The sequence below is a fragment of the Scomber japonicus genome, chromosome 6, assembly GCF_027409825.1.
Source record: "Scomber japonicus isolate fScoJap1 chromosome 6, fScoJap1.pri, whole genome shotgun sequence".
Lineage (NCBI taxonomy): Eukaryota > Metazoa > Chordata > Actinopteri > Scombriformes > Scombridae > Scomber > Scomber japonicus.
This window is the reverse complement of record NC_070583.1, coordinates 25,169,266-25,195,349: the sequence shown is the minus strand read 5'-3', so window position 1 is coordinate 25,195,349 and position 26,084 is coordinate 25,169,266. Positions and strand designations below refer to the sequence as shown.

The 26,084-nt window shown below is 39.6% G+C and overlaps 4 protein-coding genes across 4 annotated transcripts; 2 read left to right on the top strand and 2 right to left on the bottom strand.

The window, feature by feature from the left end:
- The first annotated feature begins 136 nt into the window (after nt 1-136).
- Nucleotides 137-4,572, top strand: LOC128360097 (extracellular calcium-sensing receptor-like). The gene is made up of 8 exons (XM_053320425.1): nt 137-258; nt 918-1,206; nt 1,309-1,395; nt 1,634-1,825; nt 2,056-2,589; nt 2,663-2,887; nt 3,436-3,559; nt 3,671-4,572. The coding sequence occupies exons 1-8, from the start codon at nt 152-154 to the stop codon at nt 4,570-4,572; spliced, it is 2,460 nt and encodes an 819-aa protein (XP_053176400.1). The 5' UTR covers nt 137-151.
- A 1,434-nt stretch (nt 4,573-6,006) lies between these two features.
- On the bottom strand, nt 6,007-10,878 carry LOC128359911 (extracellular calcium-sensing receptor). The gene is made up of 13 exons (XM_053320225.1): nt 10,670-10,878; nt 10,230-10,386; nt 9,894-10,043; nt 9,636-9,788; nt 9,357-9,557; nt 8,383-8,646; nt 8,080-8,262; nt 7,816-7,946; nt 7,597-7,693; nt 7,354-7,477; nt 6,728-7,200; nt 6,529-6,609; nt 6,007-6,363 (listed from the first exon to the last, which is right to left on the bottom strand). The coding sequence occupies exons 1-13, from the start codon at nt 10,876-10,878 to the stop codon at nt 6,007-6,009; spliced, it is 2,580 nt and encodes an 859-aa protein (XP_053176200.1).
- Nucleotides 10,879-13,070: 2,192 nt separating this feature from the next.
- Nucleotides 13,071-17,190, bottom strand: LOC128359786 (extracellular calcium-sensing receptor-like). The gene is made up of 8 exons (XM_053320110.1): nt 17,084-17,190; nt 16,402-16,696; nt 16,013-16,302; nt 15,509-15,804; nt 14,598-14,803; nt 14,284-14,505; nt 14,060-14,183; nt 13,071-13,969 (listed from the first exon to the last, which is right to left on the bottom strand). Exons 1-8 carry the CDS (start codon nt 17,188-17,190, stop codon nt 13,071-13,073), a joined length of 2,439 nt encoding a protein of 812 aa, XP_053176085.1.
- A 2,511-nt stretch (nt 17,191-19,701) lies between these two features.
- Nucleotides 19,702-24,420, top strand: LOC128359787 (extracellular calcium-sensing receptor-like). The gene is made up of 9 exons (XM_053320111.1): nt 19,702-19,850; nt 20,076-20,367; nt 20,493-20,579; nt 20,819-21,088; nt 21,265-21,468; nt 21,557-21,832; nt 22,253-22,477; nt 22,579-22,702; nt 23,507-24,420. The coding sequence occupies exons 2-9, from the start codon at nt 20,104-20,106 to the stop codon at nt 24,418-24,420; spliced, it is 2,364 nt and encodes a 787-aa protein (XP_053176086.1). The 5' UTR covers nt 19,702-19,850; nt 20,076-20,103.
- The last annotated feature ends 1,664 nt before the right edge of the window (nt 24,421-26,084 follow it).

Sequence of the window (26,084 nt, the reverse complement as noted above, 5' to 3'; positions counted from 1 at the left end):
GTTTAACAATATGGCTCCATTTGCCTTATTTCCTTTGATTTACTCTGTCTGGGTATTCACTTTAACTTATGCCTCAATTTCCAGCTTCACCTCTCCATCCCCATCTGCAGCCAGAGTGTGCACTCTTCAAAATAGCTTTGAGCCAGGCTTCATGGCAGAGGGTGACTATATTATCGGGGGGATCTTCCCCCTTCACTACAACCAGGAGATGCCAGACCTCAACTGCACCTACAGACCACCACCAGTGAAGTGCAATGGGTGAGTTTTATGTGTTTTTGAACCAGATGTGATTTTGTCGCAAAAACATGTTGTGATCTTTCAAATGGATTATGCAGCAGGTATTTATATTGATCAGATTTGAGAATGCAGTAATATTTTAGCCTGACACTAAATAAGATATTTTTATACATTGATGGCTTGACCTGACCTGCACTTCGAGTTTGACTTAGATATTTAGGTTTTTAGCAAGGACAGTTCCAGAGAGAAAAGGTGTGTCTGTAATTCCCAAATCATCTCTGAATAATTTCCAGAAGGTGTCCTGAAAACAACTAATACTCTAGGAAACCAACCAGAGAAAATAAAAATCAAGAAAGAAAATTATTATTCATTGTTCATATGAAAGCATAATTTCTAAAAGTCATGACAATTATCCAACATTGGAGATTTTATTTTTAAAATGTAACATTTGTTTGTATACAAATGTTACATTTTGCAAGTTCAGCTGGCCTCTTGTTGGGAACTTATGGACCTGAAAAATAAAGTGTTACCAGACACATATCTTGTTAACATATCTTGCTAAAAAAAACACTGTGATGCAGAGAAATCAGCTTTTACCTTTTAATTTTACACTTTCTCCACCTTTGCTGTTTTCAATGTGTGTGTGTGGTGTATGCATATGTGTGTCTGCTGAGGTACAGCTTTGATCCTAGGGCTTTCCGCTGGGCTCAGACTATGAGGCTTGCAGTGGAGGAGATAAACCAGAATATGGAGCTGTTGCCCAATTACACCCTTGGCTACAAAATCTTTGATTCATGTGCATATCCACTAACTGGCCAGAGGGCTGCTCTGGCTGTGTTGAATGGTTTGAGTGAGGACCACTCTGCTATGTGCAGAGGTGCCTCTTCACTACTTGCTGTGATTGGGGAATCTGGTTCTGCTCAGTCCATTGTGGTATCAAGAATCCTGCAGCCATTCCGAATCCCAATGGTTAGTTAGGATGATTATGTTCTCCTATGATATCCCAAAAACACATTCTCTGCAAAGTATGACCCTTTAATCTGTTCTTTATTAACTTTTTGTTTTACCCAGATCAGCTATTTTTCATCATGTGCATGTTTGACTGACAGAATAAAATACCCAACATTCTTCAGAGTAATCCCTAATGATGACTATCAGGTAAGGGGTTTGGCTTTAGATTAAAAAGGGTTTCTCAAATATGTGGTCAGATGTTGTACTATGAAAACCTTGTACCCCCACTCAACTTGTGTGGATGATATATTAGATTACCTTGCAAGTGCACATGAAAAAAAGCTTTATTGATTTATTTGATGTCAGTTTTTTTTGTTTTTTTTTTTTAATTTTCAAAATCTGAATTATGACTAAATTAAATTGGCTCTTTTTCTCCTGTTCCTAGGTGAAGGCCATTGCCCAGCTGCTGGTTCGTTTCAATTGGACTTGGGTGGGTCTGGTGCGAGGGGACCATGAATACGGGCGCTTTGCTGTGCAAGGTTTACTAAGAGAGTTACAGGGAACCAAAGTGTGTGTAGCGTACCAAGAAATGATCCCTCTGCTCTACAATCGCCAGAGGGCTCTGGAGATTATGCAGGTACAAGCACACACTGAATTTGAGCTTTATAGAAAAATGATGTTTTTATTTCAGCTCAGGGGATCATATAGTAGGCACTAATCACAAATGAAGCCCATGGGGCAAATACCTACAGGAGCAAGACAACAACAATGTTGGGTTAGGGTTAATTAGAATTAGTTTTGAACTGCTTTAATTGTACTTCTTTTTTTTCTCTTCCTTGTGAAACTCTTCCCTCATCATCTGTACAGGTAATGCGTAGCTCTACGGCAAAAGTTGTGGTAGTATTTTCAGCTGAGGGGGAGATGACACCTTTCTTGAGGGACTACATGACTCAGAACATTACTGGAATCCAGTGGGTGGCCAGCGAGGCCTGGGTCACAGCGTCTGTCTTTGCAGGGAGCGAGTATTACCCCTACCTGGGGGGCACCATTGGGTTTGGCATCAGAAAAGGTCCTATCTCCAGACTTAGTGACTACCTGCTGACAGTAAACCCTCAGATGTATCCCAATAATCCACTGGTGCAGGAGCTGTGGGAGTCTCTGTATGGTTGCAGTCCCTCTTCATCTTCTGGTTCCCAGTTGCCTCCCTGCTCAGGGCAGGAGTACCTGTTGGATCAGCATTCAGCTTACATGAATACATCCAGCCCTAGAGTTGCCTATAATGTCTATAAGGCTGTATATGCAATTGCTCATTCCCTGCACAACCTACTTCTCTGCCAACCAGACCAAGGGCCTTTCCTCAACAACTCATGTGCACAAAGCAACAACATACAACCCTGGCAGGTATTGTCTAGTATTCTTATTGATTCCTGCTCCATAAATTTTGTTAGAGTATTTTATTTTTTATTTTTTCAAGCTCCAACACTACCTCCAGGAAGTGACGTTCAACATTGCAGGGGAGGTGGTGAACTTTGACCTGAAGGGTGACTCCATACCCTATTATGATATCATCAACTGGCAGAGAGGCACAGGCGGTAATATTGAATTTGTCAACGTTGGGTTGTTTGATGGAACCAAGCCTGTCGGAGAGGAGCTGGTGATCCAAGAGGAAAGGATAATGTGGGCAGGTCATCAGAGCGAGGCAAGCTGCTCACACTGTGTTTTTACCTTCATCAGATGCCAACTGTTGAAGTTCTGTAGGTTGAGGTGGAGGTAAGTCAGGTCAACATGACAAGCTGGATCAGGTATGAGTTGGTTCACATTTACAGATGCAAAGGCTCATCATATGACCATATATTCCTTTTAACTGAATTCTTGTAAATTATGAAACAGCAATGGGTTCCTATTTTATTGTTTTTACAGGGATTTTATATAAATGTTGCAGAGCTATAACCAAACTTGTTAAATTTTCTTGCTGGTTGTATTTTCTGACCAAATCTTTAAGGAATATGGATAGACCACATCTAATCATTATTATTACTGTCAATTAATCAAAAAAATATATTTGTTTACTCTATAAGATAGATACATTCCTGTCAGAACTTCATAGGATGGAAAGCTAGGATCTCAAAGCAGGAACTCTTCACATTCATGATAAATGGCTTGAACAACAATGCTTGTTTCCTATCAGTGGACATATTATGTACATTACTAATCTATTCAGCACACTTACATGTATATGCCTCTTAGGTGCCGGTGTCTGTATGCAGTGCCAGCTGTCTTCCAGGGTCCCGGAAAGCTGTCCGTCGTGGGGAGCCTGTCTGCTGCTTTGACTGTGTACCATGTGACAGTGGCAAAATTAGCAATCAGACAAGTGAGCTTACAACCATGCAAAGATATAAATTATTATCTACTATATTTTATCAGGTAAATATTAAATTGTATCACATAAATTATTCCTTCCTTTTATTTTCTTACTCTTTAGATTCCATAGAGTGCACATTTTGTCCTGAGGACTTCTGGTCAAACAAAGACAGAACAGCCTGCATCCCAAAGAAAATAGAGTTATTGGCCTATGATTCCTTGGGTATAGCCCTAACAGTGATCTCCATTGTGGGTGCCTGTCTCACTATAGTGGTCATTACAGTCTTCTTTCATCACAGAAACACAGCCATAGTCCGTGTGAATAACTCTGAACTCAGCTTCTTCATTCTGTTCTCACTGACTCTGTGTTTCCTGTGTTCTCTTGTGTTCATCGGAGAGCCAACAGCTTGGTCTTGCATGCTGCGCCACACGGCCTTCAGCATCACATTTTCTCTTTGTATCTCCTGTATACTGGGGAAGACCCTGGTGGTGTTGGCTGCTTTCACTGCCACCAGGCCAGGAGACAACATCATGAAGTGGCTGGGGCCCAAACAGCAGAGAGCTATTATCTTTAGCTGCACTCTGGTTCAGGTGATTATTTGTGCTGCCTGGCTCATTGATGCACCCCCTTACCCATCCCGAAATACACAATATGAACGTTCAAAGATCATACTGGAGTGTAGTGTGGGCTCTAGCCTTGCATTTTGGTGCGTTCTGGGATATATTGGTCTGCAAGCCTGTCTTTGCTTTATTCTGGCCTTTTTAGCCCGAAAGCTGCCGGGGAACTTCAACGAGGCCAAGTTTATCACTTTCAGCATGCTGATCTTCTGTGCTGTGTGGTTCGCATTCATCCCTGCTTATATCAGCTCTCCTGGAAATTATGCAGATGCAGTGGAGTCATTTGCCATTCTGGCCTCCAGCTTTGGCTTGTTGTTCTGTCTGTTTGCGCCAAAGTGTTACATTATTTTACTGAAGCCTGAAAAGAATACAAAACAGCATCTGCTGGGAAAAGAAAAGAGGTGATAAGCCTGAAGTTAACATTTTGAAAAGGCATTCCTTTTCAATATTCAATGTTGTTAAAAAATAAACATTGTTTTACTTTATATTTGTAGAAACGGTAACGGTTGTTTACAACTAATATTTCAGCATAATAAATGTGGTAAAGGAAATGAATATGCAAGGACCTTTTCACTCATGTACTCAGATATTTTAAAGAAATAAAGATGTGAAATGTTGAATATTCTTTGAAGATTCTGAGGCTGTGTTTGTTGGGAAAAGACATTCTGGTGCTCGTTTACCCTGCTACAGGTGGCACTTAAAAGCAAGTGTGTATAGTGAAATGTAAGGGGATGGTCAGGCATGGGAAATGGGTATGAAAAATATGTGGAATTGTGAACTAAGATGTGCATAGCTGACATTAATCAGTCATGATAATTAACTGTTAATGCTGATTCTTAAGTAGGCATTAGTGCACATGGGCAGCAAATGAATGACATAAATTCCAGATTCAAGTGAAAGATTTTTATTTGAAATACAATCAATCAATCAGTTACAATGTACTTCACACTGTAATCACAATCCGTATATTGTTTGTAAAAGTGCATAAAAACATGAACATCAAAAGAAAATAAAACAAAAAAAACAGCACTATTGTAATGAAGGGTGGCTGTGGCTCAGGAGTTAGAGCAGTCGTCCTCCAATTGGAAGATTGGTGGTTCAATTCTGGGCCACATGTCGATGTGTCCTTGGGCAAGACACTTAACCCCAAATTCCTGCACCAACGTTGTGTGAATGTGAATGAATGGTTAAATGCCCCCTAATGTGCAGGTTGGCACCCTGCGTAGTTGCATCCTTGTGTTGCAGTCTGAGGCCTCCAGTTACTTGTGAAATTGTTTCAAATCATTGACCCTCCAGAGGTGGTGCAAATTTCTGCACATATCACATCACTGCAACAGGCCTGTCTCAGCCAGGGATCTTTATTGCATGTAACCACCATCTGTCTCTCCCCTTGTTTCCTGTCTGCCTCTTCACTGCCCACAATCCAATAAAGGCCAAAATAATATTTTTTATAAGAAAATACGTGTTTTAAATGTCATAAGGGGGAGGTGTAGAGCTTCAGATGTCTCAGGTACTCAAAATGTTTTGGAAAAGCCCATAGCTTGTACTGCTACAATATAGTAACCTCCAGTAAAATATATTACTGTAAGATACAAAGGATTAATGGAAGTGATAAGAAAAAGTACCCACACAACCCAGTTATATTTATTTACTTATTTATTTATTCTACTAAGTAGAATGTGTCAACATGGCTTTTTATTTTGCCACACATTCAAATTTGCAAAAATGTGTTTTTTAATTTAACTATGAAAAGCAATTTCAAATGATCAAATAAAAATGTGCGCTTCTGGTCACTTGATGGCCACTTAAATTGACCACTTAAAACAATACATATTAAATTTACCTGGGATATTTCCCAGTCATGCCTTTTTTGATGTTTCTCTCTGGCCGCAGTAAAATTATGTAACATTTGGGAACAAAAATACACAATAAAAGTCCAAAACTAGAGGCTAAAATTGCAAATATTTCCACAGCCACAGTGAACTTCCCAGGAGAACTGACATAAGCAGGGATGAAAGATATCCAAACAGCCCAGAAGATTAGCATACTGAAGGTGATGAGCTTCGCCTCATTGAATGTATCAGGTAGCTTGCGTCCAAGGAAAGCCAGGAGGAGGCAGAGGAAGGCCAGTAGGCCAATGTAACCCAGGACCAGGTAAAATCCAGGGGGCCATGGCTCCTTACACTCCACAACAATCTACAGTACAGTATGTCAAATAATATCAATCATTGCATTAGACTGTGAAATACTTTACTGCATATGATTACATTTAGCTTATTTCCAGTTTCATGAACAAACATTAAAGCCCTTATGTGTAGGCAACTCCTAGGGATCCTGTGGCCATCAAAACATGTGACTTACTTTTCCAGTTGAGGCTTGGTAGGTTGGGTTTCTGAATGGGAATGGAGGTGCACCCAACAGCCAACCAGTACAGAGACAAACCTGGGGTTAATGAGAGGACATGCATTAAGTGTTAAGTGTCAAAAGGTGTAAACATTTTTGAAAATGTCATTAGATGATTCTTTGTTGAGATTCAAAATCAATCTAGAGATTTTCCCACCTGAGGAGCTGTAGTGCAAATGATCAGAATTCTCTGTTGGGATGGACCAAACAGCTTCAAAGCCCAGGAACCAGGTGCATTAGCTCGAAAGGCTGAGAGAACCACAATGGTCTTAACAAGGAGGCAGGACAGACAGAGGACAAAACTAATACCGAAGGCTGCCTGCCGCAGCCTACATGTCCACACAGAAGGCTGACCAATGAACACAAGGGAACACAAGAAGCAGAGCTTGAGTGAAAGGAGAAGCAAGAAACTTATTTCTGAATTGTTGGCCTTGACGATGGGTGTGGAGCGGAAATGGTGAAAGACAGTAGTGATGATTGTTGTCAGGATGACACCCAGCACTGTGAGTGCCACCAGTATGATGCCCATAGTGTCGTTGAAAGACAGGAATTCTTCTACTCCAGCGACGCATTTAATGTGGTCTTTGTCGGACCAGTAGTACTCCGGACATTTTATGCACTCAGTGGAACCTTTGAGGTCACATAAACACTGTGTAAACACACACAAACTCACTTCATACAAAGCAGTTGAATTTTTGTTACATTTCAATGGTTTTAATGGCTCTGTGTTTCTTATATGTTTAAAAATATATGAATACACAAAAGATGTATGGACCGACTGACCAGTCTGATTGCTGATCTCTCCATCAGCACAGGGCAAACAGTCAAAACAACAGTGAGGTTGTTGTGGACGTCTGGCCTGCCTGCTGCCAGGTTGGCATGGTGCACTACACTGGGATACGGGCACCTGGACAAGAGACCACATAAAGGAGACGGATTAAAAAATAAAATGAATTCAAAACATGAAGCCCAGATTTATATTTTTGTGTCATAAATCATTTTTAGAGGACATACAGCATAACGTACCTGTGATTGTCCTTTTGTCCATACGATGGTGTTTTTATTCATCTGCAGCTGTTGTCTTAAAGGAGCTGAACCATCATAGCTTCCCACTTTGATGAATCTAACCACAACATGAATTATTTATATTGAACACAAATTCATTCATGCATCATGTAACAATATTGCTTCATAAACCCATGCTGTAATTTTTGCTTTTAAAAGACATTTGTTGTGTATTTTCACCTAATTTCACCATGTTTGTCCTTCTGCCAGTTAATGATGTCATAGAGAGGGACTGGCTCTCCACTGGAGTCAAAATATACCTTCTCCTCAAACTGGGTGGTGAAATTCACTGTCTTCAGATGGTGCAGCAACTATATGGAATTAAAGAAAGAAAGTACAAAAACACAGAAGAGGGATTAGCTAACGATAAAACAGAAAATAAAAACTCTTTGAATAAATCCAATATTGACATGCTTATAAACTTATATATAGTGTTGAACTTACCTGCCTCGAAGAAAATGATTTCTTTTTCTCACACATTCCTTTAGAATCACAGCTCAATAAACGGTGCAGAGCATGAGCGATGGCATACACAGCTTTATATACATTATAGGATATTCTGACTTGAGAAATGTCAGTGTAACTGCTATCAGTAAATCTTAGATCCTCTGAACCAGTGCATACAGGCTTTTCAGCAGCAGTTTTATAGTTTTTATCAAATGACTGATTGATGCTGCTTGTTTTCACTACAACGGGAATAGCCAGGGACAAAGTCTGAGAGTCAGGTTTGTCCTGGGTACCAGTCACATTTTCTTTTAATCTGTCTCCCTCAAACTGTAGTCGGCAGCCAAACAGCTCTTCCCAGAACATGTTGACAAATTCCATACCAGGTTCTGGAGAAGGGCGGACATTCAACAAGAACTCTTTTAAGCCAGGGATCCAGACTCCAGGGAAAGAGAAGCCCAGTGTGCCCTCTAGGAGGGGATGGAAGTGGGGTGAGGTCAGCAGGCTTGCAGTCACCCAAGCTTCACTGGCTACCCACTGTATCCCTGTCACATTCCTCTGAGCCAGCTGGAATTTTAAGCATGAATAGTTTGACAAGCAGAGATTAGTGTTAAATATGAAGTGTTATTCATATTTAATGCCCCACTATGTCTTAAGACCAGTGGCGTGCACAGACATTTTGGGGGGCAGGTGCTCAGTGAAAAATAACTACCGGCTGCCTTATTATAGCAGTGTCAGATTTATCTTCCACATCTTCCATGCTAGTAGATGGCCTATTGCAGGATAGCACAGAGCTGCTTCCCTGCTCTAGCTGCCTAGAATAGAATAATAATAGTTTTAATAATAGCCTATTTTTTAAGTTTTAATAATAGCCTATTAAAGTAAACACAAGATTACTGCAAGTCTTGTAACATAGAAATAACTTATGGTTGGTACAAAATAATATAATTAGCTAATACAGATTAATGCCTGATTTAGTAGGCCTACCGCCAAATCACTTTGTGTGAATTAGAGGAACAGTTCAACTTTAAAATCTGAGCTTAAAAAGGCCCTAAACAGTTATTATTATCACACGCTTTTAATTGTCGAGCATTTATAGATGATCATGTCAACATGAGCCACATACAGTACACTGTAAAAAACCCCCCCCAAAAAAACTAACTTTCAAAAGGGCACTTGCTTGGTCCAGAGGGCAAAGGGCAGGTGCTACAGCACCACCTATTGTCTATCTGTGCACGCCACTGCTTAAGACGTTATCTATGATGAGGCATGCTCACCTCTGAGAGTAACTCCAATAGCTGTCCCTCTGTGGCAAAGACCACTACTACCTGTGCTGTTGACCTCTGCAGTCTATCTGCCATTTCTTGTATCTCAGCCAATGTGGGTGATTTGGAGATGGTCAGATGAAACTCCAGACACCCACCTTGTTGTTTAAACTGATTAGAGAATGCCTGAATGCCATAGTGACTGTAATCATCCTGTAAGATAATAATAATCATGTTAGTGTGTTAAACAAAGTGTTGAACTAAAACTAAATATAAAAAGCCTCATCTCACCGTGGTACCTATTGTTCCCACCCAGCGCCAGCCCAAGAAGGTGACCAGCTGTACAAGACCTCTAACTTGAAAGAGATCATTCGGCACGGTTCTCAAGAATGATGGGTACACATGCTTGTCAGTAAGACAAGTACAAGTGGCAAAATAACTCACCTACAGGGAGATAAGGTTATTTAATAGATAAAACTGAACACTGTTAAATCTAATTATAGTAGAATGTAGATAGAACATTAAGTACTGTGTGTGGTCCTGTCTTACCAGTGGGATATTGAATGGGCCAAAAGTGTGAGCCACAGCTCTTGTAGGGGAAGAGGATGCAAGGCCAATCACAGCAGGGACAGGAGAACCAGCCAGACATGAGGTCAATGTCACAGATTGTGTACCTATTCTCTCCTTTGTTACATTTTCCTTTATATAATTTCCATTAATGTTAGCACTTCTCTTGGTCTTTAATGTCAGCATCCTTTTCTTTTTTGTTTTTTGAACTGTCTTTACCTCCCCTGTGCTAATACCCCCATCCTTTGACATACACATTTTTTTTTCTGTGTCTGTCATTTGGTCTACTTTACAAGTCACAGCTGTGGAGTAACTGACTAAAGAGAAAAGAGCTTGCAAGCTGGTGTGAACATGGTCACAACTGTCCATGATCAGGTAACCTAGTTTAACTCCGGGTAACAAATTTGAATTTTGGTTAATTTCCTGCACTGCAAACACCATGGTCATCATCCAGCGGAAGGCTCTGTGATCAAAGCTGGAGAAAATTAAATAATGCATTCTGTCATTCATCATCATAAGATAGAAAACACAGTATCACAGAACATGTAAATGGTGTAGGACCAACATAGAGATCATATTACAGCAAGAATAAATTATTTCAGTTACTCATTTTTTAACAAATATTTGTTAACATGTACATTTTGTAACATATACATTTTACATAATAATATGTTATAGGTTTTTTGAATGCAAGACTGAGATAGATGAATCAAATCAAATGCAAATATATCAGATATCAATAGTATCCTCACACTCACCCACTGCAAGGTGTGAGCAGCGGTTTGCTGTTGTAGCTGTGCTGTGGCTCAGGGGCCACATAGTGCAGAGGAAACAACCCTCCAATCACAACATCCCCTTCTGACTGTAGGGCTAGAGCTTCACTGTCTCCCAGTCTCACACAGTGAGGTAAACTAGAACTAACACCACTTACTCCCTCTATCTTCACACCAGTCAGCCTCTCTGCCATAGTTTCTTCTTCCACCATACCTCCCTCCAAACTTAGATGTTCCCTCTTCTCTGCAGTATAAGAGACATCAGAGAAAACAGAGCAGAAAAGAAGGCTCAACAAGGCCCAAAGAAACAACCAGAGAGAAGAGGTTAAATGCAGTGCCCATACTGGACCCATAAAGACTGTGTGTGCTGGAGACAATGGTACTTGAACATAATCTCTTAATAGTTGATGAAGTAAACAATATAAAAACTGCGATGCTCACTTAATTTCATTGGTCATATGAGTCACAGTCACAGATCAACCAATCACAATGAAAAGCCACAGCACAGGCGAGAGGACAAATGAGATGCATGTAAATGATGTCTTAAAACTGGAATGTGGGCATGAATTGTATTATAATAATATTATTAGGAAAATAATACTTACATTAAATTAAGATCACTTTGATACTTACATTTTTTTAATGCAATGACAGCAATTGTATCCAAAACATATATAAACACATGAAATGAGTGAGCAGTGTTTGATTTGCTAGCTTTTTCAGCCTTTTGCAAATACTGAGCTATTTGAATTGTTAATCTTGGCATTTTGAAAACGTTATAGAACAAAACCCATCTTAGTTGAAAATATTTGGAAAAATGTGGTTGACTCATCCCTATATTTGAGAAATCAGAAAATGCCCTGGTATACTGCTACCACCTAGTGGACATCATATAGTGAACCTAGTGTGAATATGATTATTTAGTTCACATGCTCATGATTGAAATTCACAGCAGTGCATTGTTGATGTGTTTGTTGGTTTGAAAAGTTTACTGTACAGTATACCATCTATCAGGAAGCAATGGCTTATGGGTCAAGTCATCACCAAGTCATAAAGCATCAATTCAGTGCTACAATTGTCTTCTATTTTAGTTTGAGGCACTTATCTGTTAATGAGCACATAATTACATGCAGTCACATGTATATTCCCTCAGTTTTATTCTGGGTCTGTCTTATAGTCTCCTCCCAGTTGGATGTGCCCTCCACACAAAGGAAGCATCCTAATCCAATGCACGAACCACTTTATCTGGCTCCTTTCAATGGGAAAGGGTGGTCCTCACAAGAGACATCATGTTCCACATTCCCAGAGCCAGCTGTCAAAGCTTGGATTCAGCATGCCAAGGCCAATTGGGCCCATCCACCAGACTAGGTGCTCTTCAGAGAGCTCCCACCAGGTATGAAGACACTGTTTGATAAGGGGTTTGGAATCATCAGTCATGTCAACACAGGCCCCAGTGTCATGAGTGTAGGCAAACCCCTTCAACACACTGTAAAAGCCATGTCAAAAAAATGGGTGTCGATGGATGAGGTCTAGGTTCCCCAAGGAGTAGCTGGATTAAAGGTTAAAATATACCTGAACCCAAAACGGTTTAAAATGGATTAAAAAACAATCATACCAAAACACAAAACACTCACCAAATAAAACTATGTTTCTCATGTGGCTGCTTCAGTGATGCCTTGAACCAATATGTCTGTGTACTGACAATTGTAAAATTCTGTATTCAGACAGTTTTCTAGTGTTTACATGCGTGCACAATATGTAATACTGTGATACTGTATCTTTCTAGTGTTTCTATATATGAAAGAAACACTCCTTAGTGTTGTTGTACAGTACTGCCAAATAATAATTGCCTGTTTCAGACAGAGGTTGAACTGAGGAGCATGAAGAGACAGTATAAGTGTTTTTAATTGCAATGATATTCCAGTAAAGCCAAATATGGACCTGGAAATTACCACAATATGTCCCAATTCAATGACTGGGGATTTATTGTGTTAATACTCCAATCTACACCTCATCACACACAATTAAAGAGTAACAAAAATAATTGTATACACATACTTCCAAATTAAGAATTATTAGATAAGTACAATGCATTACATGTTTTAATGTAACAAATAAACAGTTTAAACTTAAATACTCAGCTGCTTCAATGTATCATACATGACAAAGGTTTGCAAACATTGTGACAGTTTATGTATAACTGATATTTATATATCTCAGTTTCTTATTCCTACTATTGTATTGATATTATTCAGACAGCAAATACAGAAATCAGAAACCTTGCAAATAACATTATATCACCTAAAAACTGAGTAGGGGTTGCATATATACAACATGAGAACTGTATATTGCCATCTTAACTATTTGCACACCTGACATCCTAGGATTAATTCTTGTTCATTAAATGTTTCTTGGTGTTCTTCTCTGGCTGAAACAATATTATAAAACACTTTGGAGCAAATATACACAGTATAAGTCCAAAGCTGGAGGCCAGAATGGCAAATATCTCAACAGCCACAGTGAACTTTCCAGGAGAGCTGACATAAGCTGGTATAAAGGTGATCCAGACTGCACAGAATATCAGCATGCTGAAGGTGATAAGCTTGGCTTCATTAAAATTGTCAGGTAGTTTCCGTGCTAGGACAGCTAACACAAAGCAAAAGGCAGCCAGTAGGCCTATGTACCCAAGCACAGCCCAGAACCCAATAGCTGATCCTAATGCACACTCAAGGATGATTCTCTCCTTGTATATGGTTAAGTTTTTCATTGGAAATGGGGGGCTAAGAACCAACCAAATAGTACATATTAAAACTTGAATAAATGTGAAAGACACTACGGTCATTCTTTGCTGTGGGGGACCAAACCATTTCATAACATTACTACCTGGGAGTGTAGCTCTGAAGGCCATTAAAACCACTATAGTTTTTCCCAGAATGCAGGAGATACAGAGGACAAAAGTGATCCCAAACGCTGTGTGGCGCAGCATGCAGGACCACTCAGAGGGTGCCCCAATAAATGTTAATGCACATAAAAAACACAGAGTCAGGGAAAAGAGCAGCAGGAAGCTCAGCTCAGAGTTGTTGGCCCTGACAATTGGGGATGCCCTGTTATGAAAGAACACAGCTGCTGTCATGATGGCCAGAGAGGCACCACCAACTGAGAATGCAGCCAGGATGATTCCCAGGACCTCATCAAAGGAAAGAAACTCTACAGGCTTGGGGAGACAAGTGTCTCTTTCTGCATTAGGCCAGAACTCCTTAGGGCAACGGAAACAACCAGGGGAGTCTGAAAAAGAAAAAATATTAGAGGAGCTTTTAGCAGTCATAGAGTCTATGTTATAGATAACTGTATATATAAGAAAACATTTTATTTTACCTGTAGCATTGCTAATCTCTCCTTCAGGACAAGGTATACAATCATAGCAGCAGATAGGTTTTCCTTTCTGCAGCACTTTACGAGTTCCTGGACGACAGCTGTCACTGCACATTGACACAGGCACCTGTCAGATAGATACACACTCATACAGACATGCACTTTTGCTAAACAGCTGTATTAGTATAATTCAAATACAATAAATTCATTGTTGTTAGGCTCCTTACTTGTGTGCTATCCCCCACCCAGGTGAGGTTCCTGTTGATATGAAACTCCTGGCCCACTGGAAGTGATGCATCATAATGCCCAACTGTCACTACCTCAAAGCTGCCACTCTTACTTTTCTGCCAGTTAACTAGTTCGTACATAGCCACAGGGTCACCATTGGCATCAAATGACACATGATAACCATTTTGAGAAAAATGTACTTTCTTTAGCTGAGTAAGAACCTGGGAGAAAGAAATCATGTAAAATATGTTATATTTCATTTTATAAAATGTAGACAAGAACAAAGATAGTCTCTTATTTATTTTTGACTAACCTGTGAGGACTCTATCCTGGTGAATTTGTCACAGTGACTCGTGGAGTTTGTTTCCTGACACACTGCATTGTGAATGGCATGTGCTATTGCATAAACAGCCTTATACACCATGTTAGTGACTCGCAGCTGAGATGTGTCAGTGTATGCAATCTGGAGCTCCTGTATGTCTTCACTTCCATCACACACACTCTCATCTGTGCCAGCACCTAGAACACACAGAAAGCCATCACAATGATATTACAATCAATATTCTTGCCTATGTAATTATATGATACATGATTAATGATTCATGACTATTATCACTCATTATTGTTCATTACTGATGTTTACACTCTAAACTGTCCTCACAAAAAAACAATGTATAGTTTTAATTATATTCTACTTGAGAATCATTCCTATTTTTCTTTGTATAAGTGTGCTTTCTCAAAGCACAGCTATGTTCATTTTTCTTTCTTGTATTTGCCTCATATATCAACTCTTTCTTTACTGTTCATGTTTCAGTTTGTGCAGGGCAAAATGATTGTATATTTTAGTGGCCTATAGTTACAGTATGTCATGTTATCATGAATTAGTCTTCACAGTAGTTTAATACATTTATGAAGTTTAAAGTTTAAAAGCTAAGACATTTCATATTTTCTTGACTTAGACATATTATTGTGAGACTGTATTTATTGTGTGCTTCAGTGTAGTCTCTACAAAATAGGGCCACTAGACTTCAAAGATGGCCATATTATTGATAATTATCTCGTATGATTAAATTGTTTCATCTTACTTTTACATGAGTTCATTACAGACAGATTTGTATCTCCTTTAATTAAAAATGAGAAATGAAATGGTCTTTAAGCAGTTATGATAAAAACACAGATCTACAATCAACAAGACAAAAACAAAAATCCACACAGCTTTCTCACTTTTCCCCAGCCGACATTTGAAAGCATCCTCCCAAAACTCAGTAAGTAGTGGCGAGGCAACCACTTCAGTGGGGGAGAAATCAAGCAGAAAGTCTCTCAGACCAGGGATGACAGATTGCTGAATGCCAAATCCAATTGCCCCAGCACAGAAGCTGAACCTCAGCATGTCTGGGTCTGTTACCCAGGACTCACTGCCTATCCACTGGCGAGGTGGAAAGGGCTGGCGAGACAGCTCCTCCAGCAGGATCCTCATGTCTCCAGAGGCAACAAATGCCACAACAACCATAGCTGTTGACCTGGAGGTACATTTAACAAGCATGAGAAATACTTTAATGCATAGTACTAGTCTCACTGACTCTATATTATAACAATGTCAGTAATAAGTCAGAGCAACAAGAGGAAAATATAATAATTAAATAATTTTCCATGTTATTTATGGTTGTTTAGTATGTTTAAGTGCTTTTGTGGGCACAAAGTCAGTGAACACATCAGAGATGCAGGGACCTGCGGATAACATCAGCCACTCGCTGGATCCTGCTGTGTGGGTGGGTCCGGTAGAAAGATTCGGAGTACTCCACACAGATCCCCTCTTTGTATGCTGCGTGCAGGAAAGACGCCATGCCATTATTTCCATAGTCCGAATCAGACCTGACAGCACCTATCCAAGTCCAGCCAAAGTGTTTTACCAGTTTGGCCAGAGCGTCAGCCTGGAACTGGTCACTGGGGATTGTTCTGAAAAAACTCGGGTACTGTTGCTTATTGGACAAACATGCACAGGTGGCAAAGTGACTCACCTAAAGGAAAGAAGCTCAGTGTAATTCTTTAACGGGAAAGCACACACAATCAGTTCTGGACTATTTAACACAAAGTTAGCCAGAAAGTTTAAAACTTACTTGAGGAATGTTAAATGGCCCAGTGATGCGCGACATGCTGATTGATGGCGTGGAACCAGACTCACCAACTATGGCCATCACTGCACCTGACTGTGAGCACTTGTTGCCGGTGGTAAATGCCGGATCTAGACCATTTGAAAGCTGGAACGCCACGTGCACAGCCACGGGGACTGAGGCACACGAGTCGTGGATCTGATAACCGAGTGTAATGCCTGGCAGCAGCTCCGTGCTGTTGTTGATCTCCTGGATGGCGAAGACCATTGCGCGTGAGAAGCGCAGTTCACGGGAGTCAATGCTGCACACAGACACTCACTCTTGACATTTTCACATGATAAGGAACGTTTTTTAACAGAAAACACAACTACAAAGCATCTTAAACTCCTAAACTCAAATAACAGGTACATGTAATTAAGGCATTAAAAACGTCAACACTAAAATTAAGGTATGCAATTAAGTATTCTTGCCACAATTATAATCAAAAAAACAAAAATGCATTTTTAAATAATCACACTCTATTATTGTTTTGCAGTTAGTGCATTCTGATGTGTCCAATAAAGTAAAAAATATAGATATATTGTAAAATGTTTAACCCTACACACGTTTGCAACATGATGCAGGCAAATCATAAATATATATATTTCCCCACTTATCCTTTAATCCCCCACTTCTTTCTCTTACTAACCTTCCTTTGCACCTTAGTGGCTCAGGCATGCTGGTGTAGTTATGCTTCACTGTATGCATATAGTAGTGTATGGAGAAAACTCCCCCAATAATGTAGTCACCATCCATTGAGAATGCAGGTAGACGACTAGAACCCTGGAGCTTACATTTCACAGATGGAGCCTCTGTGACCCCAGCACCAGTTGTAGGCTCTGTATGCCCTGCCTTTTGGTTCACACCATCCCCATAATTGTTCAAGGCAAGACATGCGAGCAGCTCAAACAAACTTGGAGCCAAGCTCAGGACAGTAATGAGAGCTGTGATTTCCATGCCTCATGTGACATGTGTGCATAGGTGTGTTTTCACTAGTTTATATAGCTTTTCAGAGAAAAGCTTCCCTCCTTCTACTGTACGTCAGCTTACTATACATCTGAGGATGACGTCATTCAGTAGACAATTCTTATCCAAATCTTTTACTTCTATGGGCTCCATGTACAATTTAATTTACACTGAATGTCCCTGTTCCTTTTCTAGTGTCAACTCCAGATATCTCCACAATTTTTTAGAATTATTTCACAGTTTTTTTTAAATAAATAGCAAGGTCTATTGTTCCATTATGACTGTCATAACAGACAGCAAGTTGTATTTCAGAGTTTTATTTCAATAACCAGAGTTCACATTTGCAAATGCAGATCTCCCAGTTTGAAATGCTGAAGATATGCCTGTGAATATTTGCACATCAAACTACATGCTTTATCACACAATGCGTCACCTCTGTACATTGATCTCTATCTACAGAGGTGTCTGCACCTGCATCTTTATCTGCTGAGTTTGAAGTTTGAAGGTTGAATCACATCTTTGCCTTTGTTAACATTCTGGGAACCAGGAGTTGAACATGCTCACACACATTGTCATACTCTGCACACAGCCATAAGACAGTATAGGTCCAATAGACAGTGCACCTAATCTTAAGACATTAAAACATATAAAATGTCCCATTACATTGACATATTTTAAACTAATATCTTGTCAAATCTATCATAGATATATAATAAATCGGTCTTCTGAGTTGCCTTTTAATCTTCAGCTACTCTAAAATCTGAACTAACCGCAAATAATTGGAGTTTAACAATTGTGAATGTTTGATATGAAACTTACATGTTCAGGCAAAATGTCAGGCCTTGTCTGACAGTCATACAGCCTAGACTGATGATAGAAAAAAATCTAGTGAGCTAACCTGCCACATGCAAACTCAAGTATTCATCTAATTCCTAAATACAAGCTGTCACACATACTTTAAATGTGCACAGAGCAGTTTAACGAAAAGAGAAAGACAAACACTCATTTAAAGACTCACTCTACTACCACCTAGTGGAAGTCACAGCCAAACTCACAGAATCCATGATAGTGAATTAGATATACTGAGAAATTATTTCTGGCGTGTGGTTAGTTTAAAATAATGAGACTAATATAATGTTTCTTTTTCATACTTCATTCCACTAACCAAAGACATCACATTGTTCATAACAATTGTAAAAATAAGAATTACCTGTATATTTTACAGGTGGAAAAAGAATGGTAAAAGAGGGTTACACATTGTAAATTCAACCCTAGGAGCCCAGTATAAGCTTGACCACTCTCTGCAGAGCATATATTTTCTTATGGACTGTCAGAGAAAGAGAGGGAAATGTGTGTTGTGATATCAAGGTATAGAACCTTTAATGCCCCTTTAATGCGGGTTCCCTGATCATTCAGTAGGAGTCACTAATGCAGCAACAAAGTTATGAGTCCTCACTGGCTTCCCAACTATTTGCTGGATTTACTCTAATGTGATCTCACTCCCTTTGGCTCCTGCACTATGTTGGAAAGTGTGTCTTTCTCCTGCAATGTGAACACCAACTCTTTTGTGCCAATGAATGGCAAGAACACAGTGCATCTGCAGGAAAGCTCAGATACCAGATAATAGGCTTAGTGGGCACAGGTTTAAGATATCAGATAATCCCTAAACCAAAGAAACAATGATATTATGGGTGGTACTTTAAGTTATTAACATAACTCTCTGTCAAATCTCATTCTGAATAAAACTGAGCTGTATAACCTTTGCATTCATTTTGAAGATATCACAAGAGGCCATCAGAACATCTGGAGCTATAATAACAGGTTTCGCTGGAGGACCTGGTATTTTTCTCTCTTTGCACACTCTCTCTGTCACAACCTTTAGATGCCTTTAGATTTGTTTAGTACAACTGAGGTAGACACTTATGTAACAAAATATATGTAATTTAGTATGTAAATAGTTTAAATATTTGGTGGATTTTGCATATATGTTTTGCACTATATATAATTATACACTTTGGAACTGTACACAACTGAAATGATGGTCTGTGTATTAAGTCCTGCCCACACTACTAGCTGCACCCTGATGAGTGGTGTGAAAGATTAAACGATGACGAAAACAGCAACGTAAAGAAGATGACATACCCCTGCATATAAAATTGACCAACTGTGCTTCAAGACATGGGTGAAGGGAGAAGGGCAGTTATGGGTGCATTTCTTGACATATACTTACTCTTTTATGTCTACCTGATCTTCATTTTGTTTTCATCTTCTTATTTCTTCTCTGTGTCTTTCTGTTTCTCCTCAACTTGTAAATTACGAAGAAAGTTTCATCTCAATGGTTTGTACAACCCTGGTGATGTTACTCTAGGTGGGCTGTTTGAGGTACACTATACTTCTGTCTTCCCTGAATGGACATTTACCTCAGAGCCACATCAGCCGAGCTGCAAAGGGTAAGTCTCACACACATACAGAGCCAACATAAAACACTGCAGATTATTCTACAGTGTGTGTCATTTATTTAATATGAATCTTAATAGCAGATACTGAGATATTTTACAAATGTAGAATAAACATGTAAACATTAAGATATATTAATACAGATGCTTAATAATGTCGTAATGTGCATAAGAAGATTGTATATGTGTCAAAATATTTTTAGACATGTTGTGTGTTAGCTTTGACACTCAAGGGTTCAGGCAAGCCATGACGATGGTCTATGCTGTGGAAGAGATCAACAGACACTCCAACCTGCTACCTAATGTGACTTTGGGATATAGTCTTTATGACAACTGTGGCGCACTTGTTATTGGATTTCGTGCTGCGTTGGTGCTGGCCAGTGGTCAAGAGGAGCAGTTTCTTCAGGATAACTGTTCTGGGACACCTCCAGTACTGGGGATTGTGGGTGATTCCTACTCAACATTTTCTATTGCCACCTCCAATGTGCTAGGTTTATTCAGACTGCCTATGGTAAACCTTAATTTCTTCTGGGCTTTTCATTTGTTTATGAATTATTTTCATATTTAAAATTTGGTCAAATGTTTAAAATCGCATGTGAATCACAACCTGTGTGCATACTGCATATCCCTTTACAGGTGAGTCATTTTGCCACATGTTCCTGCCTGAGTGATCGGAAACGGTTTCCATCTTTCTTCAGAACAATCCCAAGTGATGCTTTCCAAGTGAGACCATTAAGAACATAATTGTTGCAAAATGTGTTTTATAAGAAACTTACTTGATAAGATATATGTGCTTTAATATATCATATATTTTAAATAATGAAAATATAGTTCAGAATGATTATGCTGCAATTAATGAATAAAAAAATCACTGTGACCGTTACATCAATGACTGAGTTACCTAAACAATATTAATTATTATAATTATAGTGATAATTAATTATAATTCTCTATAAAAATAGGTGCGTGCTATGATTCAGATTCTTAAACGCTTTGGCTGGACCTGGGTAGGCCTTCTGGTCAGTGATGATGACTATGGACTCCATGTTGCCCGATCCTTTCAATCTAATCTGGCTCAGTCCGGTGGAGGTTGTCTGGCCTACTCAGAGGTTTTGCCCTGGGGCAATGACCCCACTGAACGTAGGAGGATTGTGGAAGTGATGAAGAAATCAACAGCTCGTGTGGTTATGGTTTTTGCACATGAAATCCACATTTATCAACTAATGGAGGAGGTTTGGTTTAATAGTTGTTTGTTTTTTTTCCTTTTGTTCTTGCTTCTCTGCAGAAAAGTGAAATGAGAAATTGTATATGTTATCATGACACAATTACAATAAAGAGTGTCTACCACAAAGCACTTAACTGTAATTGTGCCTTATACTGTAAGTCTTAAAGAAAAAACAATACACAGGTGGTGAGGCAGAATGTGACAGGCCTGCAGTGGATGGCTAGTGAAGCCTGGACCTCAGTTGATGTACTCCAGACCCCTGCTTTCATGCCATACCTGGGTGGCACCCTGGGCATTGCCATCCGTCGAGGAGAAATAGCAGGATTCAAGGACTTCCTCCACAGAATACAACCTGAACAATACCACAACAACTATGGAAACAGTATAGTGAGAATTTAATTTTACTATCTGATCTAATATGTCAGCAACAATATATCATCACTGTTTAACACAGATTTTTAATATTACATTTCAGGTAAATCAATTTTGGGAATTCATATTTCAGTGTAAATTTGCACCACCTCCAGCAGGTTGGGTTGAGGCTGGCGGAGCACTGTGCATTGGACAGGAGGATCTTCACAATGTGGAGAGTGAGCTGTTTGATGTTTCAAACCTTAGGCCAGAGTACAATGTGTATAAGGCTGTGTATGCTCTGGCGTATGCCCTTGATGACATGCTGCGGTGTGTGCCAGGTAGAGGGCCTTTCAGCGGGCGCAGCTGTGCCACTTTACAAAGACTAGAACCATGGCAGGTGTGATATCAATTTACACTCCACCAGTTTATGTTTCCAAATAGTTAATTAGTAAATGGGCCCTAACGTATGATTAGTACTGTAGTTTATCAGAACGAATATTTAAAAAAAGACATTATTTTACTATCACATCAATTTTCAGACTACAACTAATGAGTATGAAAAAACAATTCTAAAGAGAATAACATGGCAAGGACAAAACAGCATCAAATTCATAGTGGCTCAAGAATTGCATTATATATAAAGTTTGAGTTCTTAAATCTTAATTTAAACATGGCAAAGACAGCTTCTAGAACAGAGAATATTTTATACTGAAAGAGCAAATAATAATTGATGACTATACCTGACCATGATAAGAATAAGTGGGTGGGGTTTGTTACATTTTTTATCTGTTGTTTAATTTATCTCACCCTCCTGAAGCTGGTCTATTATTTGGACAAAGTAAACTTCACCGAACCATCTGGGGATCAAGTGACATTTGATGAGAATGGTGATGCCTTACCAGTCTATGACGTCATGAACTGGTTGTGGTTCCCTAATGGAACAACAAAGATTCAGAATGTGGGTGAGGTTAAGGAGTCAGCCAAAGGTAGAGAACTAACACTTCATGAAGATAAAATTTTCTGGAACTTTGAATCCAAACAGGTTACTTCTGCTTAATTACTTTACACATGTTTGCCTGATTGTAACTGATAATAACAGCATCAAATGGTTTAGGGCTATGACAACTCTTATTATCCCTTTAGCCCCCCCGGTCAGTATGCAGTGAGAGCTGCCCCCCAGGCAGTCGCATGGCCAGAAAAAAGGGGCAACCTGTCTGCTGTTTTGACTGCATACCTTGTTCTGAGGGAAAGATTAGCAATGAAACAGGTTGGTATCCTTTATAAAATAATGTAATTTATGAATTTGACATTCAGAACCATGCCTTTGGCTTAGCCAAGTGCCTTAATGAGCATAATTGAAAGGCGTTTGTTCCTACTGGTTGGTTAGTACATATGTGTAGGGTTTAGTTTGTGGGTATGTGATAGTGTTAATCTCTGTAAAAAGATATTAGCAGGCGCCGAGGAAACACATTGGCTGAAATGCAATCTTGGAACCCATCACCTACTGCCAGACAACAATTTTGCTTTTTATTTCATTTTTTAAAAATGTACACGCATTCATATGACTATAACTATGTGTAAAGATTAGTCGTGACTGTTTCAAGTTGCTAGTCAGATTATGAACAATGACCAGCACACAGATGGGGAAGTTCAGATATCCATTATCTGGACATCCGCTTGCTATAAAAGAAATCCCAAAATATTGGCTGTTGTCCCCAGAGGCCAAATTGTCATCAGACAGATAGCTGGTGAGTTCTGAGATTGTTATAGTGTTAACCTCTACAGTATGTGTGCTACCCTCCTTCTAAAAGGTCCCTGTTTTGTTGATAAGGTACATGACACATGACTAGTAAAAACTGGTAATAACAAGAACTTTAATGTCTGGGAAAATAGCCATTACAAATTGGGAGGACAAATTGGAAAAAAGCAGATAGATTGCAGTCCCTTATGACAAATGTGTTTTGTTTGTTCTTAAGACAATAATAGGAATGCAAATGGTTGATGTTTCTTTCCAAATACCTGATGTTTTGTCTGAGCAATACTTATCTTAACATTTTTCTGTTGTTGTCAGACTCCATGGAGTGCACCAGTTGTACAGAAGACTTCTGGTCCAACCCCCAGCATGACCAATGTGTTCCTAAGAAAATTGAGTTCCTCTCCTATCATGAGCCTCTGGGTATCTGTTTGACAACCGCCTCATTGCTGGGCACATTATTCTGTACTTTTGTCCTGGGGATTTTCATCTATCATCGCAGCACACCCATGGTACGCGCCAACAATTCAGAACTGAGTTTCCTGCTCCTAATCTCAATCAAACTATGTTTCCTGTGTTCACTGCTGTTCATTGGCCGCCCAAGACTATGGACATGCCAGTTGAGACACGCAGCATTTGGAATTAGCTTTGTACTTTGTGTTTCATGCATCCTAGTTAAAACAATGGTTGTTGTGGCTGTGTTCAAGGCCTCCAAACCAGGAGGTGGAGCCAGTCTGAAGTGGTTTGGTGCTATGCAGCAGAAAGGGACAGTTCTGGTTCTTACTTCTATTCAGGGAGCAATTTGCACTGTTTGGCTTGTCTCCTCCTCACCAGCTCCTCATAAAAACACTCAATATCACAATGACAAGATAGTTTATGAATGTGTAGTAGGGTCAACAATTGGGTTTGCAGTGTTACTTGGTTATATTGGCTTATTGGCTATCCTTAGCTTCCTGCTAGCATTTCTGGCAAGGAATCTCCCAGACAACTTCAATGAGGCTAAGTTCATCACTTTCAGCATGCTGATCTTCTGTGCTGTGTGGGTGGCATTTATCCCTGCTTATGTCAATTCACCTGGTAAATATGCAGATGCAGTGGAGGTATTTGCCATATTGGCCTCTAGTTTTGGCCTCTTGGTGTCATTGTTTGGACCCAAATGTTACATTATCCTGCTGAGACCTGAGAGAAACACAAAGAAAGCAATCATGGGTAGAGCCACTCCCAACACATAAATCAGCACTTTTGATCCTGTGTGTATTTTATATTCATTTGAGTAGTGAAATCTCATTTAACCTCAAAGTAACCTTTCTTTTTAGCTACAAGCTATCTTTCCAAGAAACAAAACCGAGGGAACGGAAGAGAAGGGAGGGAGGGAGACGGAATAAAAATGTTACATCATTATTACCTTTTGCCTGATCATTTACTCCTACTTTCCTTGGGATTTGAAAGACCAAGAAATGCGTGAACTGTTTATATCTATGATCCATCTTCTGACAATAAAAAAAATCATTTCCCATGCAATAGGCTTTGCATCTGTATCTATATCACTTACGCTTTGATTCATTTTTCACTCTTCAGATCTTCCATCCCTTCCTTTCTGTACCACTCTCCTGATTCTGTCAAACTAGAGGGCCAGGAAGATCCAAATGTTTTTCCAATTGGCTTTTTTTCTTTGTATGTGCAGGTTCCAAAAAGCAATTACAGTAATGTAAATGGAGAAAATGCCATTTCAGATATCTGTGTGTGACCAACTGAAGCGCCATTTTTATTCTGCTTATTCTTCACCATTAACCAAAACACACACTCTCTCACACACACACACACACACACACACACACACACACACACACACACACACACACACACACATACACATAGACATGTACTAGACTTGCCCAGCTAGTTGGTATACTGAGGGCATGGGCCTCCACTCTGCAGTAGCAAATCTGTTCTTCTGTTTAACACAAGGTGCACAAACGTCACGTCATTAAAAGGAGAACACTGGTGCTCCACAGGCCAGTCTGTATATCGTTGGCTAGTTGGTTTCTACGAATAGCTAGGTTTGTTTCTATCATGTGATGCTATTTGGCACTAAAATACTTTTCCCAGACTTATATTGTGAAAGAGCTAAATTAATTTGATCAATTCGGTATACAAAGTATACAAGAGCTGCACAATTGAATCGTTTTATTTATTTATGACTTTACCAACCATAGTTACCATGATCTTTAAAAAAAATGGCAGGCTTGAAGTGAGTTTACATCACAGCAAAATAACAGTTAGACAGGCGATTCGGTGGTGGCTGAGCAACAAGAAGGAGGAAGAAAGGACGCAGCAAGCTGCTCTTTTTTTTAAATTATAGACTTCAAACAAAAATTGTCGGCTCACAAGTGACATAATCTTGCAATGTCAGAAACTGCTTAGGTTTTAAAAAATGTAATCAGTTCTAGCAAAATTGTTATTTTATGCTGCTTTATTGCATTTTTTCTTGTTCATCTTTCATCTCCAATGTACTTTCAGAGTTTCTCTACAATGTGTGGCTGAGGTAAAACATGGTTTATCAATCACTTCATATTGTCATTCTTTGTGTTTGACCAAACTGTGTGTGAAACCATCCATCCATTTTCTGCCGCTTATTCAGGGCCAGGTCGTGGTGGCATCAGGCTAAGCAATGTGACCCAGACATCCTTCTCCCCAGCATTGCTGGGGTTGCTACAACTCTGTGTTTCTGCTTCATCTAGAGTCCTTTGAATCGTTCTTTGTCCGAACTGTCACTTGGGACCAATTTGCCTTGGGAGACCCTACCAGGGGCAAATGCCCCCGAGAACACAGCTCCCAGGGTCACTGGGATGCGCAAACCCCTCCACCACGATAAGGTGATGATTCACGGGGGTGT

What these genes read in the sequence shown, in the direction of transcription:
- LOC128360097 (XM_053320425.1), top strand. Translation starts at nt 152, where the DNA reads ATGGCAGAGGGTGACTATATTATCGGGGGGATCTTCCCCCTTCACTAC. An exon ending in TCCCTAATGATGACTATCAG is followed by an intron (nt 1,396 to 1,633) that starts GTAAGGGGTTTG and finishes TCCTGTTCCTAG; the next exon opens with GTGAAGGCCATTGCCCAGCT. An exon ending in GGGCAGGTCATCAGAGCGAG is followed by an intron (nt 2,888 to 3,435) that starts GCAAGCTGCTCA and finishes TATGCCTCTTAG; the next exon opens with GTGCCGGTGTCTGTATGCAG.
- LOC128359911 (XM_053320225.1), bottom strand. Translation starts at nt 10,878, where the DNA reads ATGGCAGAGAGGCTGACTGGTGTGAAGATAGAGGGAGTAAGTGGTGTT. An exon ending in GACAAACATGGTGAAATTAG is followed by an intron (nt 7,694 to 7,815) that starts GTGAAAATACAC and finishes TGTTGTGGTTAG; the next exon opens with ATTCATCAAAGTGGGAAGCT. An exon ending in GGACAAAAGGACAATCACAG is followed by an intron (nt 7,478 to 7,596) that starts GTACGTTATGCT and finishes TCTCTTGTCCAG; the next exon opens with GTGCCCGTATCCCAGTGTAG.
- LOC128359786 (XM_053320110.1), bottom strand. Translation starts at nt 17,190, where the DNA reads ATGGATGGTGACTACATTATTGGGGGAGTTTTCTCCATACACTACTAT. An exon ending in GTGGCTGATGTTATCCGCAG is followed by an intron (nt 15,805 to 16,012) that starts GTCCCTGCATCT and finishes ATGTACCTCCAG; the next exon opens with GTCAACAGCTATGGTTGTTG. An exon ending in CCAGGATAGAGTCCTCACAG is followed by an intron (nt 14,506 to 14,597) that starts GTTAGTCAAAAA and finishes TCTTTCTCCCAG; the next exon opens with GTTCTTACTCAGCTAAAGAA.
- LOC128359787 (XM_053320111.1), top strand. Translation starts at nt 20,104, where the DNA reads ATGACGATGGTCTATGCTGTGGAAGAGATCAACAGACACTCCAACCTG. An exon ending in AAAGACTAGAACCATGGCAG is followed by an intron (nt 21,833 to 22,252) that starts GTGTGATATCAA and finishes ACCCTCCTGAAG; the next exon opens with CTGGTCTATTATTTGGACAA. An exon ending in GGAACTTTGAATCCAAACAG is followed by an intron (nt 22,478 to 22,578) that starts GTTACTTCTGCT and finishes TTATCCCTTTAG; the next exon opens with CCCCCCCGGTCAGTATGCAG.